This window comes from Cibotium barometz, chromosome 49, assembly GCF_041138505.1.
Source record: "Cibotium barometz isolate CiBa-2024 chromosome 49, ASM4113850v1, whole genome shotgun sequence".
NCBI classification, from domain to species: domain Eukaryota; kingdom Viridiplantae; phylum Streptophyta; class Polypodiopsida; order Cyatheales; family Cibotiaceae; genus Cibotium; species Cibotium barometz.
This window is the reverse complement of record NC_141094.1, coordinates 13685366-13705961: the sequence shown is the minus strand read 5'-3', so window position 1 is coordinate 13705961 and position 20596 is coordinate 13685366. Positions and strand designations below refer to the sequence as shown.

General features: G+C 46.8%; 1 protein-coding gene across 3 annotated transcripts in view; it reads left to right on the top strand.

Moving 5' to 3' along the window:
• LOC147610318 (serine/threonine-protein phosphatase PP-X isozyme 2) overlaps positions 1-20193 on the top strand; it is an 81193-nt gene extending 61000 nt beyond the window's left edge. For all 3 annotated transcript variants that reach the window (XM_086785928.1, XM_086785927.1, XM_086785929.1), the window contains one exon: positions 19529-20193. In XM_086785928.1, coding sequence (XP_086642054.1) covers positions 19529-19579 — 51 coding nt within the window. In that variant the 3' untranslated portion in view covers positions 19580-20193. The remainder of the gene's footprint in view (positions 1-19528) is intronic.
• Positions 20194-20596: the final 403 nt, after the last annotated feature.

The following is a 20596-nucleotide window of genomic DNA, read 5'->3' as shown; positions in this document are numbered from 1 at the left end:
TCGGGAGTGCACATGGGTTGGTCATATACAATGGCTTATCGAGATGGCAAGGATCAGATGCTCTCACACTCTGGAACTCTGAAGGGAGAGGGAGCATAGTGGACTACTTGTTGATGGGATCTCCTTTACTGATACCTGATGTGCGGGGTTTCACGATTTCCAGTAGGCCCATTGGCATAGCAGCCGATCATGGATACCTGAGTTTCACAGTAGTTGGTAGATCCCCGAGAGATGGGCCATCCACTCATCTACCTAGGTACCCGAGATATCAGTTTTCACGCGTGCGACAGTTAGGGTTTACCGAGATGCAGTATCTGATGGCTTGCTCGCTTTAGACCCGCATAGCCCTTTGGAGACGAGATCACGAGAGGATTGGCGCAGGTGTACTACATGCATCCGCCTCATATGCGTTCCCCTGCACTATTTAAAATGTAGACCTTCTTTTTCTCTCTCGATTGTGATCTTGTCTGTATCCCATTTGTGCCTTGTGTATATCAGAGCAGAGTTACACGCCTACATCTCCTCTCTCTTGTGCTGTTTTTCTGCTTGCGTTTTTTGCTCTTGTGTTCCCAGATCTGGTCATCATCTCCGCTGCGTATTCTGACATGGTATCAGAGCCTAGGCTCTAGATAGTTCTTGGGATTTGTGTGAGCAAGAGGGGGACTGTTTTGTGGCTGATTGGTGGACTGTTTTGGGCTGATCGGGAAGAGAAGGTGCAAGAGGAAGGCGGGCTGATTTGCTGGACAGCCACTTGCAGCTTTTAGTTCTTCTTTGTTCCCACCCACCCACCCTTTTCAGAGTACATCCCCGCTATGGCAGATCTGTTTGAGATGGCTGAGAGACATGTGAAGATCCCGACACTCCCCACGTTCCCGGTGGACCGTTAGTTGGACAGGAGCAACTACGGCATATGGAAGGTTATGATGGAATCTGTTCTGGAGTCTTACGACCTCGTTGATTTCGTCGTTGTTGGTGTTCCACGGCCGGAAGTAGAGGAAGGGGAGTTACCGTCAACCCGAAAGGACCGGGAGGCCCAGACACAGATGTGGGATCGTGTCAACGCCAGGGTCCGTTCGTTTATTTTCCTCAACTGCACACCACAGGTAATCAATCATGTAAAGCACATGACGCTGGCCAGAGGTATATGGCAGCATTTGGCCTCACTTTACAACAGGGTATCGCCCATGAAAAGGATTTCCTTGGAAGTACAGATGTGGGTTATGAGCCCTGCAAAGTCGTCAACGATGCGGGAGCATACTAACAAGCTGCAGGCTCTTCAGCTTGAAGTTCTTCAGGCTGGGAAGGAGATATCGTCAGAGGACATGGCCATCACGTTGTTGTCACACTTGCCCTCTTCGTACTTGGCATTTTACTCGTCTTTGATTACTAGTGGCAGGCTCAGCACCATCACGTGGGAGGAGCTTGTGCCCATGGTCCTGGACCAGGAGGAACGATTCACGAACCCTCCTCAGGGTGGAGGTTCGGAGGCCTTAACTGGCCAACGGTCGAAAGGCCGTAACTCGGGCAAAGGGAAGGCTTCATCGGAGAAGTCTTCTGAGAAGAAGTCCGACGTTGATCGCGAGAAACTGAAGGCAGAGAGGACCTGTAATGATTGTGGCGAGAAAGGCCACTATTGGAGGCAGTGTCCTAAGCGGAAGACCGAGAAGGGTGAAGATTCCTTAACAGCAATCATGAAGACTCCGGCTTTTGTGCACATGGAGGTGATGGACACCGATGCTTCATTTTCTTCAGGCAGGGAGGAGATTGGAGGACTCTCCGCAACAACGGATACTCGGGTGTGGATTCTCGATAGTGGTGCTTCCAGGCACATGACTCCTTCCCGTTCCGGTTCACAGGATCTCTGCAGGCTTTCTGGTCACATTCTTACTGGGGATATGTCCACTATCCCAGTTCACAGTGAGGGCAGGATGGAGATAGTTCCCGATGGCAGAGGGGGGAAGCATTCCTCCCAGGTGTTGTATGTTCCGGCACTTGGTTTTCATCTGTTGTCAGTGCATCAGGTTTGCAAGACTGGCGTACGGGTGGAGTTTGATGAGCATTTTATTGCTCTCCAGGACAAAGCAACAGGCCAGGTGGTTTGGGAAGGCGGAGTGGAGAATGGAGTTTACAGGCTTTCAGCACTCTCTCTTCCAGATTCTAGTAATGACCACTCAAGTGTGGATACGCTGCAGGTGCGGGCTTTCCGAGACCAGGTGGTGGATAGCTTGCCAGTAGATGGCAGCAGTTGGCAGGAACTTTCCAGTACTGATGTTGGTAGTTCTTGTGCTCGTGAGTCAAAGGAAGCTGAACAGGTCACTTATGCTTTGATGTCTCGTAGTATTCGCGACATAGAACTTCCAGTAGTTGAGGATGTTCTTTCCACGGGGACCTTTCGGAAAGCCAGGCAGGTGGCAGGTGCTTACTTGCAGAAGGAGGTGGTTTCTCCAGGCTTTTGTGGTTCCGGATTCAGAGGGGGTGGTTGACAGGTTTCATCAGGTTTCCAGGACTTGTTTGTACACCGTAACAGGTGTTGATCCTTGTGAGCAGTATGATGTCTCTTTGACTTAGAAGCTGTATGGTTCATTGATCTGGTTGATGGACACCAGATTGGACGGGAGCTTCTTGATGAGGCGGTTGAGCTCATGGTTGCAGATGTCTCTTTGGGAGGCAGGATTGCGTTTCCTATGGTTTCTGCGGCATGCGAAGGATCAGGGACTCTTGTACACAGGAGGGGGATTGTTGGATGGAGTCCGGCTCCACGGTTGGAGTGACTCAGTTTGGGGAGGAGATCCGGACACGAGGGGATCTACTTCAGGCCCAGGAGCAGTTTTACGGAGCAGCAGGAGGTTACACTGCAGGTTTGGGCTTCCACTGGAGGAACCCATGGTTATCCAGAGGCACTTAATTCGGGATCTTCTTGTGTATATCAGAGCAGAGTTACACGCCTACATCTCTCTCTCTCTTGTGCTGTTTTTCTGCCTGCGTTTTTTGCTCATGTTCCCAGATCTGGTCATCATCTCCGCTGCGTATTCTGACATGTCACTCCATAGGGAGACTCGTGCCTGGATCTGGATCTGTGTCTTCCCTATGGGACTGTCACTCCATAGGAAGACCGAGATTTATACTTTCTCTCTCGTGTCATTAATGTGCCTGACAGAAATGTTTAGTACTTGTTCCATGAACGGGAGATATGTCCATGATACTGTTTGCACATGCATTCATGTTTGCATGCTTGGAACTGTCTTTGCGTGACTTGTATTTTTGTGTTTGCTTGTTTGACGCGCCACTTACTGAGTGGGGACGCTTGCCAGTGAGTCGTGAAGTTTGCTCTATCTTCTAACGAGCTTTGTTGCGTGTGAACAGGTGGTAAGTGTATTGCACTTGTTTGTTTAATAGCTTTCTTTCTAACCTTTATTTTTATAAGGTTGTTAGTTCACATTCATTTAAAAGTGGGCACTCATTATGGGCACCCACGTGTGGGCCAAGGTGGGGAGGGAAACCCCACTCTTAACCCTTTATGTGTGGGGGTGGGTGCATGGCCACCTACCCACACCCCACCTTGAAACTGGCCGCCCCCATGCAAGCTTGGGGAGCCGGCCAGCTGTGGTCGTATTCTCTGTCTCTCCAACATCTACAAAGGAGCTCTCAAACAGCTGCACAAGAGGCATCTCTCCGCCTTCCTCAGGTTGCTGCACGCTGGTGGGCTGCTCTCTCCACACAGGTGGCGGCGCCTCCCCTCGAGCAGGCGGCTGTACTCCTTTCCATAGGCGGCTGCAGCTAGGTTTCCTCTCCACTCTGGAGGGTGTTGCGCTTTCCTTCGATAGGCGGCTGCACCCTCCTCTACAGGCTGCGTGGGGCTGTCCTCTCCTCTGCAGGCGGTCATAGCAGGTGGCTGTAGCCAAGCGGCTTCTGCACCCTTAGGTAGCTGTGCTCTACTAACAGGCTGCGCTCCTCTTCAGCTGGCGGTTGCGCCTCCTCCTCCCTTGCAGGCGGCCGTCCCTTCTCCGCAACAGGCGGCTTCTGCACCCTCAGGTTGCTGTGCTCTACCAGCAGGCTGCACTCCTCCTCCATAGCAGGCGGTTGCGCCCTGCACAGCAGGCGGCTGTGCTTCCTTGCAGGCGGTTGCGTCTCCCTTCCATAGGCGGCCACAGGCGGCTCTGCGCCTCCCCTTTTCATGTGGCTACACCTTCTACACAGGCAGCTGCTCCTCCTCCTCCTCGACAGGCTGCTGCGCCCTGGTGTCCATCTCTAGTAGCTGCATATAGACGCCTCGGGTATTTGTCTTCCATTAGCGAGCTACAAGTAATTCTGATTTAAGTAAAGGATTTTGTTGTAAATCTGATAAAGGATTCTCTCTACCGCTAACATCCGTTCGGTGCCGGGTAGTCCAAGCTTTTGGAGAACCACGGTCCATGGGTGCTGAGATCGGGAGAGCCAGGCGTTAGTACGGGAGCGCCTGTTTGTGCGTGGTCCTGGAACACCAGTGGGGCGCTCTCCGCGGATTCTAGAGGCACAGGACCGTAGAGACTTGACCACTCAAGTGGTCGCACTCCTTTGAACGTCTACCTCGAGTCTCTTGTTTGGTACTGTATTCATCTCAGTTGTACATGGACATCATCTGGTTCTTTGAACCCATGGAGCATTGTATTTGTTAAATACTCCCAATAATATATCATATATTGAGGGGGGGGGTTGGCCCGTTCCGGCCCCAGTGTTGGTGTCCATTGATCAACATTTCATTTCATTTTAATTTTCAGTTGTTATTAAGTTGTCCATTCAAATTGTGATATTTAAGTTGTGCCATTACGCGTGTGGGTGTCCAACGGAGTCTATTCCCACTTGACGGGATCGGTTTCACATGGTCATCGAGCACACAGACAGGCTGGCTTCAGGATAGGATTACTACCTTGGATCACATATTGACACTTCATGCACTTATTGAAGAGGGCAGGGCAAAGAAGAGAAGGATATACTTCTGCTTTGTGGACTTTCGCAAAGCCTTTGATACCGTACCACGTGCCAGGCTTATGCACAGATTGCATGACCATAGTTGTTTCTCGTACGCGTACGAACCTATTCGTACGCACGAGTCGTACGGTACGATACCGTACGAATTCGTACGATATTGTACGGTACGAGTTAGGTTCCCCTCCCCCCCCAAATTTTTTTTCCCTTGAAATTTTTTTCCAAGTGCTTAAAAAAAATAGAAACCCTGCTTTACGAAGATCCCAAATGCTCACAATACTTCGCAACTTTCGTGTCCACTCAGTATTCGATATGGGGTTGTGGAGAGACCTAAAAAATCTGGCGAGGTAGACTGGTAGTGTACACTTGATTGGTAGGATGAGAGAATCTTGCTACATCACTTGGGGATCCCTGGTATAGGTAGGCTAGACAATTAGTGCAAGGACGGTCCCTTAGTCATAAACGCTACACTGGGAGACCTTTGGTATTGCATTACCCATCCAGGTTCTTTTTTGGAGACAATCGGGAGATCCAACCGGGAGAGACACATATCCATGTACTGGTTTCTCAAGCACTGTAGACTCCTCCCCTCCCAACCTTCCCTCACATTCAAGCTTGAAGCTCCATAGCTTGTAAGTGTAAAAAATAAAAACCGTATTTTATCGTACCGTATCCCAAAATTTCATATCGTACCGAATATTCCCGTATGGTATCGTACCGTACGGTATCGTATTTTCGTACCGTGACAACTATGTGCATGACATTGATGTACCCGAGGATATGCAGTGGGGGATATATGCTTTGTATGAGTCTGTGACAGGCAGAGTCCGAGCTCTAGGACTATCTGATAGGGTGACTAGCACGATAGGGGTGAAGCAGGGATGCCCGTTATCGCCCACCCTCTTTGGACTGTACATTGATGCGGTCTCTGATTATGTAGACAGATTGGGAGGCCCAGGGGCATGCCTGGCATGGGTGTTGATACCCATCTTGTTATATGTTGATATTGCTCTAATTCGGAGGGATTACAGAGACACCTGGATGCATTACAGGCTTTCTATGCGGATAGAGATCTGACAGTGAACCTTGGTGTTTAACACCACACAGGCATGGGTGACGAGATCAGAGCGTCAGTTCACTTTCCGAGGGAAGCTGGTAGAGTATGTCAAGTCATATGTCTACTTTGGAGTTATTGTCACAAGACCGCATTTCTCCCTGAAGGAGGTAGCAGCAGCTAGATTAGCTCGAGGGCATGCAGCCTTGGGGGCACTTGAGAGGCAGTGTGCACACAGTTTCAGGAGCCACGCACCAAATTGTGGCTATTTGATATGCTTGTCACACCGACCCTCTTGTACGGAGCTCCAATTTGGGGGTCCAATATAAAATGATTCGGAGCAAATCAGCAGTACCACATGAGATTGTTCTGGTTGAGTTGGATGCCTCACCAGTAGTAACCGAGGCCCTATTCCAGGCAGTTACATTTTTACAGCGGCTATGGGAGCTCCCTCAGCAGAGGTACTCTCGATTAGCATTGACCTCATCCATACAGTTGGCAGAGGATGGAGATACTCATTGCTGGTATGCTCAGATGAGATCATGGTTTGACCTACATGGTTTGCGGATAGAGGCACTATCACCCTTTCTGTAGAGTTTGGATTGTCCATTTTTGTATCTCACTCGCTTAGAGCAGAACCGCGTGATCAGGATGGATATCATCAGAGTGGACACAGAGAGGACATGGACTAGCCCTCGTGAGGCCTTAGGCACGAAAATGTCTCATTACAAGAGTCATTTTCTACACCTCTCATCAGATGATTTTATCACCCGCCCGGCGTACATGGATGTACACCTATCACATGGGATACGTTGTGCCATTGGACAAATCCGGAGCTCATCACACCAGTTGCGGATTGAGACAGGGCAATATGTGCATTAGATCTTGGATGACCGCATTTGTCAGCTATGCTACCAGGATGTAGAGACAGAGGAACACTATATTTGCCGATATACAGTCTATTATGAGATCCGAGGGAGATATCACTGCCGCTTCTGAGAGGGTTTTGGGACGTTACGCAGGGTCATGGAGTTTGAGGATCAGAGATGCCTCGGATTGTTTCTACTTGAGCTCAGGAGACACAGAGAGACCCTCTTGGCAGACAGGAGGCCGAGCCATGATGTACCTAGACAGAGGACCCTGCCAGATTTCTTCGGCACCAGCACCAGCACGAGCAACCCAGCCCACACACCTCGTGATACCTCCTCCATTGGGCCATCAGGGCACCGACCACGCTACTAGGGAGTCACCACTGATAGAGCAGTTATCTTATGTCATGGTCGCCGGCCACGCCCACCAGGATCCCGACCACGGCATCCTCACCATCGCCAGATCAGAGCCATTGTTACTCAGCATTAGAGGCGCCTACCTCGCGTCTATGACCTCTCCATTCTAGACAGCCCCATGGCGGAGATACTTGATCTAAGGAGAGGGCAACACTTCAACTGATTAGCATACATGGATCTACTTGATATACATTTTTCAGTATTTTCCAGTATTTTCTACTTAGTATCGTCTCGGAGTCTTACAGTTCTGTTCTTATAACTGTAGGACAATCAGTTTATTGTACTTTTTAGTCTCATTTAGTTGTTCTCTTTGATGAGACACCAACTTCAGATGTACTCTCAGTTTTGGTCTCATAGGACATTATGGCCTCTTAGAGACGTTAATATATCATTTCATTTCATTTTCATTTCTCGCTCCTCTCTGTCTGTGGGAAGCACTGCAGAGGAATGGCTCCGAGACTCCAAGAGAAGCTCGAGGCCCTCGAGACGGCAATGAAGGCACTAATCAAGAATAACAAGAAGACATCCGATTCGAACCTCAATGAGGTGGAGAACAAGTTACAACGGCACATCATGGCCCTTGAAGTACAGGTCACGGAACTTGAACAAGAGAACACGGCACTCAAGGAGGAGGTGAATGTATTGAAAGTGGAACTGATAGGCATCAAGAACACCGAGAAGGAAGAAGGGGAGATCAATGGCAACACTCACGACCATCAAAGAAGAGATCTCCAAGGAGATCACAAAAAGACATGGAGAGGAAACTCGAAGCCAAGCAATCAGGATGGATTGAAGTGGGGAAGAAGAACATCCGTAAAGAAGTGAGGGAGGAGTCTCAAAGGGAAGAACACCAAATCATTCATACCACCATTGAAGAGGAGAAGATGAGGCAGGCCCGTCGCCTCAACATTCAAATCACAGGTATAGCGGAGACACCGGACTCCACTCCCGAGAAAGATGAACAGCTTCTATGCACGAAGCTCGGCTACAGGGAAGAGGACCCTCTCTCCTTCACCAAAGCATGGAGTGCCGGGAAAGACACAACACGCAAGCGAGCTCTCATCCTCCAGTTTGCAAGAGAGACGGAGAGGGTCACCTTCATGAGGAAGAGGGTGATTCTACGAGGATTACAGGAAGATCCCATCTATTTAGATGACGACCATACGAGGACGCAGATAGAATGCATGAAAACATGCATGCTCAGCGTCCTACAGGCCCAGAAAGAGGGCAAGAGAGCATTCTATCGCGATGGTCATGTCATCATCGATGGCAAGGCCACCGATTAGCGCCAGGCGGCATATGGGACATTGGCTATGGAGGATCCAGATTCAGAGATACACATAGCAGTTTGGAACTGCAATGGAGCTCTTTGGACACATCCTGGGAGGATGGAGGAGGTCATGGAGGAACGGGACATCATACTACTTACAAAGACACACCAGAGCCTATAGAGGGGGCTACCCAAAGTAGAGGGTTATCAGTGGGAGTCTACACACAGGGGGACCACACGGCAGAGCACATCGAGAGGATCTGTAGGTATAGAGGTACTATTCAAGCGAGAGCTACATGAGCGCCTACGGGTGGTAGCACGTGACCAAGAGACTAGATACATGTGGATCAGACTACTGCAGCTCTCAGTAGACAGGGTGTTATACATTGCTCTATGCTACTTCTCTCCTAGAGGATCGAGATATGCCATGACAGCAGAGGAGGAGAGTAGAGAGGAGGAGGAGGACATAGGGCCATTGGAAGAGTCACCATATGGAGCCCTTTCAGATGAGATCGTACACTACTCCAACTTGGGGGAAGTCCTCCTTATGGGGGACTTAAATGCACTGACATAGAGCCGACAGTGCGACATTTATGATTTTGAGCACCCCGAGGTGATGCACACACTAGAGGTGGAGGACATGGGAGCTTACAGGGTGTCAGAGGACATGGGGCTGGATAACACCAGATATGGTCATCACTTACTTGAGTTGGGAGCCCGACATCAGCTCGTTATTTATAACGGGATGAGACAGTGGCAGGATTCAGGAGCACTGACATGCTTTCCACGGTCAGGGGGAGGTAGCACAGTGGACTACATCATGGGATCAATGGAGACCACACAGGCGGTGACATCTTTCACCATCCCCTCTTGTCCTATCGGTGCAGATCACACGTACCTCTTGTTGTCACTGGCGAGCTCCACACCAGCACCCACACAGCCCACACAGGCATCGCATACCACTTTCTACTTCACTCATGGCCTGGCAGACATATATGAGCATCATGTATATGACGGGCTACTCCAGATGGATCCCCTGTCACCTCTAGACATATTCACCACTCAGATGTCATCTCTACTACATACGATCGCCATCCGCAGCTTTCCCCATCATACACGTTGCACACACAGATAGATCTTGGAGCATGTCCCAGAATCGGTGGTATGATGATGAGTGTAGAGAGCTATACAGACACCTCCGTGCGGTGACATGTGAGGGATTGATCGTAGTAATCACAACCTTAGTCTTACTAAACTGCACTTAATGATGCTTAAGAAAGACAGATAGTGTCAATGCAATGCAATGCAACTATATTAGATAAATGGGTTACAATGAGATCTGAATAGATCTATGATGCTGTCCGAGATGACTATCCTTCTCGAGATGAGCGGAATAGGCTAAATGCTGATGCTGAGGACGGTTCCTTACTCCAATGCTGAGGTCCACCCTTCGATGCCGGCTTCCCTCTATGTAGAAGATAGGAATGATGAACTATATGCTGAATATGCTGATCTACTGAATGGACTGCTGTCCCAAGGTCTTTCCCTTGTCTCCTGGGAAGGAAACGCTGAAGGGGATGGTTGGGAACTGATGCTGAACTGAAACGCAGATGCTCTCTGGCTGAAGATGATGCTCTATGCGTTTGCTGTTTAGATGGACTGATGCGCTGGGCTGCGATGCTGGACTGAATGCGATGCTGGACTGAATGTGATGATGGGCTGAAACGCTGATGTCAGATGCCCCTGATGGACTGAATGCGATGCGCCTCTATTTATATGAGGGACTGGTGCTGGTTGGCCAGCACTGAATGCTCACGACTGCCATAAATGCCATAAAATGCCATAAATGCTATAAAATGCTGGTCGGCTGATGTAGACATGCTGTCGGCTGATGGTAACATCCCTGACTTGATGCACCTTAATACCTTTTATGCTCATGATGACTAGGATGCTGATGTTGGTGATGAAACACCCCCATATGATGCTCATACTGATATATGCCTGAATGAATATCCTGATTATATGCCTGATGATGCCATGCCACTTGTACACCTGATGGGTGTGCACGTGACATTTCCCTCTCTAAACTGTTGCTGGGTGGTATACCTGGCAACCTTTCGACTCCTCTGGTGATCCTTCTCCACCGAACCACTGCCCCCTTCTGTCTTCTGTTGTCGGGAGTCACCCCTGGCATGTTTGTGGAATCCTTTCACCTACCATCTCTGTCGTTCCTGAAGCTCTGAACCTCCCGAGGCAATGTTGGAGCTAACTTCCGTCTTTTGTGGAAGAGAACCCCCTGCTGCTGCCAGTTGAAGCCCAAAACTTATGTCCTCCTTTGATGATGGATGTCATTCTTCCCCAGAGAGTTCATGGGTAAACATGTATGCCTTGCAGATGCAAGACTAACTGCTAAGATGTTTGCTATGCAAGCCATGTGCAACCCTATATGCTGTGCAAGAATGCAGATGGGTGGGTTACTAATGCATACCTAAGGGGAAATCCCTAAGGGTGGCCTGCAAGATTTTGACAACTGGGTTTAACTGTGCGGAAGCGATTAACATGATGTCTGACTTAATGACTGATGGAATGAAAATGATCTAAGGTTGGTTACCCTGTAATGCTCTGATACCAATGTGACATGTGAGGGATTGATCGTAGTAATCACAACCTTAGTCTAACTAAACTGCACTTAATGATGCTTAAGAAAGACAGATAGTGTCAATGCAATGCAATGCAGCTATATTAGATGAATGGGTTACAATGAGATCTGAATAGATCTATGATGCTGTCCTAGATGACTATCCTTCTCGGGATGAGAGGAATAGGCTGAATGCTGATGCTGAGGACGGTTCCTTACTCCAATGCTGAGGTCCACCCTTCGATGCTGGCTTCCCTCTATGTAGAAGATAGGAATGATGAACTATATGCTGAATATGCTGCCTATATGCTGAATATGCTGATCTACTGAATGGACTACTGTCCCAAGGTCTTTCCCTTGTCTCTTGGGAAGGAAACGTTGAAGGGAATGGTTGGGAACTGATGCTGAACTGCTGAACTGAAACGCAGATGCTCTCCGGCTGAAGATGATGCTCTATGCGTTTGCTGTTCAGATGGACTGATGCACTGGGCTGCGATGCTGGACTGAATGCGATGATGGCTAAACGTTAGCCAAGTCCAAGCTCGTTAGCAAAAAAATAAACGTTAGCAAAAAAATAAACACTAGCTCAAGCCCAACGTTATGAGCAAAGAAATAAACGTTAGCAACAATCAGCTTAACGTTCAAGAAAAAAAAAGTAAAAAACCCACCTTCTCAGTACTTGTTACTTGCATAGAGTACAATGCACACAAGTACAAGCCTTACACTGAGTATAAGTACAAGCTCAAGCCTCATAGACACTTTTACAGAGAAAGCACAATTTCTCTCTCTCTCTCACACACACTCTTTCTCTCTCTCTCTCTCTCTCTCTCTCTCTCTCTCTCACACACACACACACACACACACATCCACACACACACATTCCCTCTCTCTTTCACTCACACACACACACACACACACACACACATCCACACACACACATTCCCTCTCTCTTTCACTCACACACACACACACACACACACACACATCCACACACACACATTCCCTCTCTCTTTCACTCACACACACACACACACACACACACACACACATTCTCTCTTACCTTCAGTTCTTTCTTTTCTTTTCGAGAGAGTGTATCAGATGTCACATGGTTGTAACTTTGGTCTCATAGGTCACTTTGGCCTTTTGAAGACGTTAATATAACATTTCATTTCATTTCATTTGTCTCTCTCTCTCTCTCTCTCTCTCTCTCTCTTTGGCCCATTGGCGGAAGCGAGGGAGGCATTTTCACATTGGCGTAAGCGGGGGAGGCATTAGCGCTTGGCAGAAGCGAGGGAGGCACTTTCTATTTATTCCAAGCAATGTGAGTGACAAAATTTTCATACACTTGCTGCATTTTTTTCTCATGCATTTAGTTTAAAAATCAAATCCATTTGTCTAATTACAAGCTCTTGCTTAATTACTTAAATATTTTGAAAAATAGTAACTCAATGACTGAACTCTTCAATGACATCCCATGTTGATGTCGTTCGTGCGTCGCCGAAAGATAATACATCGAGACCGTCCACTGTCAATGTCCTTTGCCGCTCAAAACATCATTGACCTTACTAGATGTAATTCGCTTGCGTGCGAACTATGAAGCTTCTTCCTCTGGTAAACCCTTCCATTTGATGAGGTATTCCACAATGGAACAGCTGCGCAACAATCTTTTCCTAGTGCCCAACATCCTTTCCGGAACATACTCAATCATGCCCTCTTCATTCATTGGTGGCAGCTCATCAAACACTTGCACTTTCTAAAGGATCCATCCTTCTTCTTCACAAGTAGTACGGGAGAAGCAAATGGTGATTGGCTAGGTTCCACCCAACCCATGTCTATCAACTCCTTGACTTGTTTGGCAACTTCATCGGCCACCATGAAAGCTTGAGAGAGTTCTAATGGCATCACGCTAATTGTTGATGGTTGGAGTGATACCAAGTTTTGCTCTATTCATGGTGGTGTTGCCGACTCTAGGGGGAAAGGGTACTTCATCTCGCACGCCACAGGGAAGTCTGCAAATGCACTCTTCTAGGAGTGGTCAGCAGCTGTTGAGATGGTGGGTGCAAAGAGGGTAATCCAGTTTGTAGGAGATGGAGAGAACGCCAATAAGACAACTGGTAGGTTGCTTTCTGAGAGGTACCCACATATCACCTTCCCCATGTGCATGGCTCACTGTCTTAACAACCTTCTCAAAGACATTGGAAAGCTGGAGTGGATCACAAAAATCATAGACCAGGCCGAGGACATCTTCACATTCATTTACAGGCACACTTTCTTGCTCTCAGAGTTTAGAAAGAAATCTCATAGGGACCTGCGCAAGTACTTTGACACTCGATTTGCCTACAACTTTCTTATGTTGGAGTCCATCGAGAAGTGCTCTAGTGTCGTGAAGCAGATGTTTGTCAGTGACGAGTATGAGAGGCATGCATTATCATGCATAGTTGTAGGCAAGGCATCAGCTTCTTACGTCCACGATCCTCTTTGGTGGGAGTAGTTGAGACGCGTGGTGGCTTTGGGAAAGCCCATCATCCACTTGCTGAGGATGTGTGATGCACTTCAGCCATGCATTGGCTAGATATACGAGTCCATGGACAAGATGCTGGAGAAACTTAAGGAGATTGAGCCAAATCCAATACAGTATGAGGAGTTGAGGTCCTTATGTCAGGATAGATGGGATGGCTATCACTCTCCTATGCATGCAGCAGCCTTTGTTGTTGATCCTCACTTTCAGCTAGGCACCGGTTCTCAGATGATGAGGTCATGGATGGATGGGACATTGTCTTGGAGAGACTACAATAGATGTTGTGAAGCAAAGATTGATCAAGAATCAACTAGCTGATTATAGAGCTTGCAAGAAAAGATTCGGTAAAGCAAATGCATTGGCGGATCGGTTGACCACCGATCCGTGTGTGGTGGGAGGACTATGGGGCTGATGTTCCGGAGTTAACAGGAGGTGGCCATCAAGATCTTGAGCCAATCTATGAGTTCTTCTTGCCTAGAGCAGCTTTGGAGCTCTTTTAGTCAATCGCTTCAAAAAACCGAAACCATCTTGGCATTGGAAAAACCGATGATTTGGTTTTTGTTAGTGCAAATTTTTGGCTACAAGAATGCTTAGAGAACCCACAAGAATGGAAACATTGGTCAGAGGCGGATGAGAGTACTTCAGATATAGAGGAGCAGTGTAGTGTACCCATGGACACATGTGCTAGTTCTAGTGGTGCAGGCTTTTTTCCTTCAGATGATTTACAAGATCTAGACCTTGGCATTATGATCCCCCTCTAGTTTGTCTTCTTGTACTCGTATGTAGAGCCTCATGATCTAGATGTATTTCATTGCACTATATAATGAGATCTCACTAAGCAAATAAATGTCCACTTCCTTTAATGTTTTTTGAATACTGTGTTGTTTAATTATGCGAGTCCTACAACGTACTGAAGTATTTGTTTTTTGCGCATTAAGTTGTACATGTGTTTTTTGCGCATTAAGTTGTTTTTTGCCGTTTCCGTTTCCTTTAATTGGCCCGGTCTCGTTTCCTCTACCTGGTCCGGTCCCTGTCCGTTTCCCAGTCCTGGTGACTATGACGCAAACAGGTGCTCACACTCTACAAGTACACGAACAGTAACTTGAAAAATTTGTGTAACAATGGATCCATCTTGGCCTTGCAACCTACGGATACCATCTCTCCACTTGTGTGGGAATGCAATCTCAAAGAAATCCCCAGTGATCCTATCTTCCGCCTACATCCAAAAGGAGGCTCTGGCATGGTTTCTGTTCCCGACCCTCCTCTCCTCTTAAGGATCTCAGCTCTGTCTGGGTGGCAACTAAGTGACTCGATCCATGGGCTATCAGGTGCACTCTCCTGAAGACGTTGTAAGGAAGCTAGGTCCCGATGAATGCTTCTTTCCTGCTCTCGGAAGCCAACCAATCTGCTCTGTGCTGCCTCCTGTAATAAACTGCTAATCTCTCCAAGGCTTGCATCCAAGGTGCCTACGGTTGCTCTTGAGTGAAAATCTGGGCTCTCCCAAATCTCCTCTATCCTGTTGCATATCTCACAAAGTACTAGATGAGGCTATTAGGTATCCAGGTGCTCGAATGTTTGCCCTGTCTCCACAGGGGTTCTCCAAGGAAAGAATAACTGGTGCATGATCGTAAAAGGTAGTGCCTGCCAAAATACCAATCATGCCACCATGACCACAAGCCCCACTCATTTACATAGAACTGATCTAATCTAGATAGGTTAGGGCCGGTACTCCTCCCGTTGGATCTTGAGAAACACAGACTCTCGGGGTTGCGTTCAAACTCTGGTGGATGCCAAGGTTCTTGCTCCCTAAAATCCAAAATTAACTCCTCTCAAGCCAAGTACTCTATATCAGAAATTGAAGCCATTGTTGGGAAAAGCATAATGAGTGATAATGCAAGCTTAATGTGAGCAAGGGATGATAAATGAGCTATGGTGGTTCAAGATAAACCACGGCGGTCACATGAGCAAAAAGGTAATTAACTAGCACTTAATCAAGGATTAAGGGAACACAATGGCAGCATGATGTGGAGCTTCACATAGCACAGAAATTCGTGTATTTCTCATTAGGAGGGCCATCATTTTATAGCCAAAGTGTACAAGGTTGAGTGATATCATTGCTTACATATCATCAAGGGCATCCAAGGCCATCTCCCCCCACATGGCTCCCTAGAATATAGCCTCCAGAGCATCTTCTGAAACTCGCCTATTCCAAGTGGGGGTTTACCCTTCATTCACCTAGATTCTCTTCATATTACATGGTCCTTTTACATTTCATTGTGTGCCTTAACCTTAGGCCAGGACATTGATCACATATTCCAACACCCTCCCTTGATCATGGCATGGTATATTGTCCTCCCTAGATCCAAACATTACATGAAAGAAAATAAGCTTAACTCATAAGGAGTATAGCTCTATAGTACATAAAAGAAGTTAGCATAGCTCATAGGGAGCATGGCTTCTACATTGCGAAAAGAAAATAGCATGACATGAAAACATTCCTACATGAAAACATTCCTCTCCCATACCCCATCATCATCATAGCATCATCATCATCATATCCATGGGCATCATCATCATTTGTTGGTCATGGAGACCCACCTCCCCTTCAATCCCCTCTTGAGGGCTACATGGCCTATTGAGAGATATTGTGGGCATCATAAAAATAACACATAACCTACATCATCGGTGGTTAGAGGTGTCCATACATAAACGTTTGGGTAAGAGAGGGCATAAACATTGTTGGCTTTAGAAAGCCCAATCTGCATCTACCGCTTCATCAAAAGAGGTAGTAGCATTGTTACATGCTTGAATTGCTTCTTCGGAATCATTCGAAGTGCTTGCCATATTTGCCTGGTTGGTGTAGCATTTGTCGGCGAGGTGACCTGGCTTTCCAAATTTGGTGCACATTCGCTTTGGCTTGTCTTTGTAGTAGCAATTCTTGAGAAGATGGCCTGTCCTTCCACAATGTGTACATTGGAGTGGTTTACCGGCTTGCTTTTGAACAAGGTATGCCTGGGTTGAGACAAGATTAATGGCCCTACCTTTCAACTTCTTCTCTTCTTCCAAGAGAACACTCTCTATCCCTTCCAAAGTGGGATCCTGCATGTACTTTAAGGTCGGCATGAGTGGTGACTTTAGGAGGATGGCTATTGGCATTGACTTTAGGAGGATGGCTATGGCATCACTCTCCTTGACTGGTTCATTGATGGCTTCGAGCTGGGCCGTCAAGCTCTTCATGGTGTTGATGTGAGACGCAAGTGTCTCATCAACCTTGAACTCTAGACTGTAAAAGTCTACTTTGAGACTGATTTTGCTGTGGAGGCCTTGAGCACCAAAGGATTTATCCAATGAATTCCAAGCAATTTGTGATGTTCCATTACCAATGTAATGTATATAACTATCTTCAACTCCAAGGGCAATGAGAGCTAATGCTTTCTCATCCTTGGTTTGCCAAGAGACTTTTCCTTCTCGTGTGGCAGGTTTAGGTATAGTACCATTGACTATGCCCCAAACTCCTTCTTTCATTAGTAAGAACCTCATTTTGACTTGCCAAGTGTGGAAGTCATGACCGTTGAATTTCTTGATGAAAGAGGACGATGAAAATGTTGACTCCATGATTGAAATTGAACAATGCAAAGTATTAAAAGCTAGAATCCCCCATCACCATATAGATGCATGTTATTACTCAAGAATTCCCCAAACCCATAAGCCTTTGCATAATAATAATAACTGGGCCTAGACTTGATTTTCATCCTAGGTTTTCTAATCAATGATTTCTTGATATAAGCTTCATTAGATGATTCCGCATCTGAAGGCATGATTGCAAAGAGGTATTTAAGACAATATGCATATTAAAATGTCATCACAATAGATAATTACTATTAGGTACGTGATGATTAATGGAGGTGATTAATTCAAAGAGGGAAAACTGCCCCAAAAACAGAGTGAGCTTTGAGCAATTGAATGAAGCTCTTCCCAAATGAGAAACATAAAATGCTTTAAACCAAGTGAAAACCAAGGTATTGGCTTTAAACTCAGCACTCAAACATGTCAAGATGCTGCTTCAATCTCTGGAAATCTTCTCTGCAACACAGCATGTACTGCTACTGATAAATTAGTTCAAACAGCAGCTACAATGGACTATTGCTCATGAAAATCAACACGTGGAGGCTTCATAGCATCAATATTATGCTCACAAGAGGAATTAGCAAACCATTCACCGTACAGCGCGAATTTGACGAATTTCGCTAGAAGGCAGCGTGCTGTTGCAGAGTTGATTGCGCCGCGTAGACAGCGTGGGAGCTCACATGGAGCTAGGCATCGATGGAGCCGGCTGCTAGCTTTCTTTTGAATCAAAAAGCTTGTGATTTGATGGACTATAGAGCTCGTATGAAGCAAAAAACCAGCAGGGGGTGAGTTGGAGCTTTAATGGAAAGCTTGAAAAAATGAGAAATATAATTAGTGTGGTTAATTACTATGCCTAAGGATAACCAAGGCTCTGATATCATGTTGGGAAAAGCATAATGAGTGATAATGCAAGCTTAATGTGAGCAAGGGATGATAAATGAGCTATGGTGGTTCAAGATAAACCATGGTGGTCACATGAGCAAAAAGGTAATTAACTAGCACTTAATCAAGGATTAAGGGAACACAATGGCAGCATGATGAGGAGCTTCACATAGCATAGAAATTCGTCTATTTCTCATTAGGAGGGCCATCATTTTATAGCCAAAGTGTACAAGGTTGAGTGACATCATTGCTTACATATCATCAAGGGCATCCAAGGTTATCTCCCCCCACATGGCTCCCTAGAATATAGCCTCCAGAGCATCTTCTGAAACTCGCCTATTCCAAGTGGGGGTTTACCCTTCATTCACCTAGATTCTCTTCATATTACATGGTCCTTTTACATTTCATTGTGTGCCTTAACCTTAGGCCATGACATTGATCACATATTCCAACACATGCCACCTTTTGTATGTGGGCCTCAGGGGCAGCCGTGCGAAGGAGGGAGAGGGTGGGAGACAAAAGAGGGGGAGGCAGAAGAGATAGCGAGAGGGACCCGCGGGGGGGGGGGGGGGGGGGGGGGGGGGCAGGAGGTGTGCAAGGGGGGGGAAGCTCCAGCAGCTCGCGACAATACCACCGATTAATTTTAGCTAGACTGTAGTAGGCAGCCTCAGTTTTACATGATAGAGGAGAAGTTTAAGAACTTCTGGGTCTGTGACCATGAATATAAGACCGTATAGCTGGGACAAAAGTGAGTTCCGGACTTTGTGGTGCATTAGCAGGACCCATGAGGTACCTGCAAAGGTCAGCGATGCTCAAAGTGTGGACGATCTCCATGCGATGTTGGAGATATCAAGCAACTAGTGACACATGAGGAGCTTAATTTGACTTCTAAGAAGCTCAGGAAAGACCCAATTCGATGGAGTAGGAGAACTCAAACCAGTTTGGCCGTGGCAATTAGTTTAAACAGAGAGTTGCCTTTGAGGTGCAACAACTTGACTTAGTTTCCATGAATCAAGTTAATAGCATTTGTTGTCACCAGCTCTCATCGTCTAAAGTCCTTTGCACCGCCTTGGTTTGCATATTTGACCATGATGTCTTTCCTAGTGATTCTGTTTTTCTTGGGCATCTATCTTCTCTTGTACTCTTTTGTTCCCTCCGTAGCATTGCCATGTGCTGTTTGCTGCTCTCTCACGATCTTGCACAGAGAGAGAGAGAGAGAGAGAGAGAGAGAGAGAGAGAGAGAGAGAATATCCCCTAACTCTTTATTGCCTTGTTTTCTTTGGAACAGGAAGCACGAGGTGTTCCATCGAAGAAGCCTGCACCAGATTATTTTCTCTGACACTTTGCTGCAAGGGTGTGTAAAGCAGGCCTTGCCTTCACAGCTTATAAGCTCTTAGTTGTGTGAGATGTTTGCTCTGTCAATGCCTACCTGTAGAAGACGGGTATGCCAAGCCATATCCGAGGCCAGCTTTTGTTACTCTTGAAAGCAGCCTTTTAGTTGGAAGTCAATGATGTATACGTGTTCATATCTAGGAGCAGCATTCCTTAAAGGAGGACATATTGAGTGCTGTATTTTATACATTCTTGTAGAGCTGCTGTGTATGAGCAAGCTAGGACTTTGCCTCTGGCAATCCCTAGTCCTGTGAATTCAGGTCTGGCAGCATTTTGGAGCTTTCAACCCAATAATTCAGTGGCATGCTGTGTTTGCAATAGAGAGTATGTAAGGCCTTTATGTTCTGGGTCCAAGGTTTTCATATTTGATTTTATTTATAGTATGGTCTGTATTTTTCAAAGGACATCTGCAACATGTTCGTGTGCTGCTTAGCACTCATTTCTGGATAATGTTTATGGAGTGGTGGGAATTTATATTAACTGACCAGTATTACAGAAGAGGGCCATATTGTAATTTAGTTGAACATGTTGCTTGAATTACATCTTTACAATTATTGTTTACACTGTATGTTGAAAACTGAGTTGTTGCTGAGGTTAGAGAGCAGCCAAATGTAATGTGGTGTATTGCTGTATGTACGGATTAGCGTGTGTGGCTCTCGTAATATAGAAAGAGAGAGTAGTTACAATACTGTTATGCTGGACAGGTGTCGTTCGAGTTAGTTAAGTGAATGTATGCAAGGAACCATCAAGGATGGAGTGCGAACCCATATATGCAGTGAATGGGAGCATCAACCAATGCTAAATGCCGAGGAGACTTACCTTTGCAAGCGTAGGGAGGATATGCGGGTGGTGATGGCACCGAAGCTGGCCGAGAGTGTGGTTGGTGCAGAAACAGAGCCCAGGAAGTGGGCAGCAGCAACATAAGGGGCACCCCCTTTCTTGGAGCTAGAGGCAGTGGCTGCAT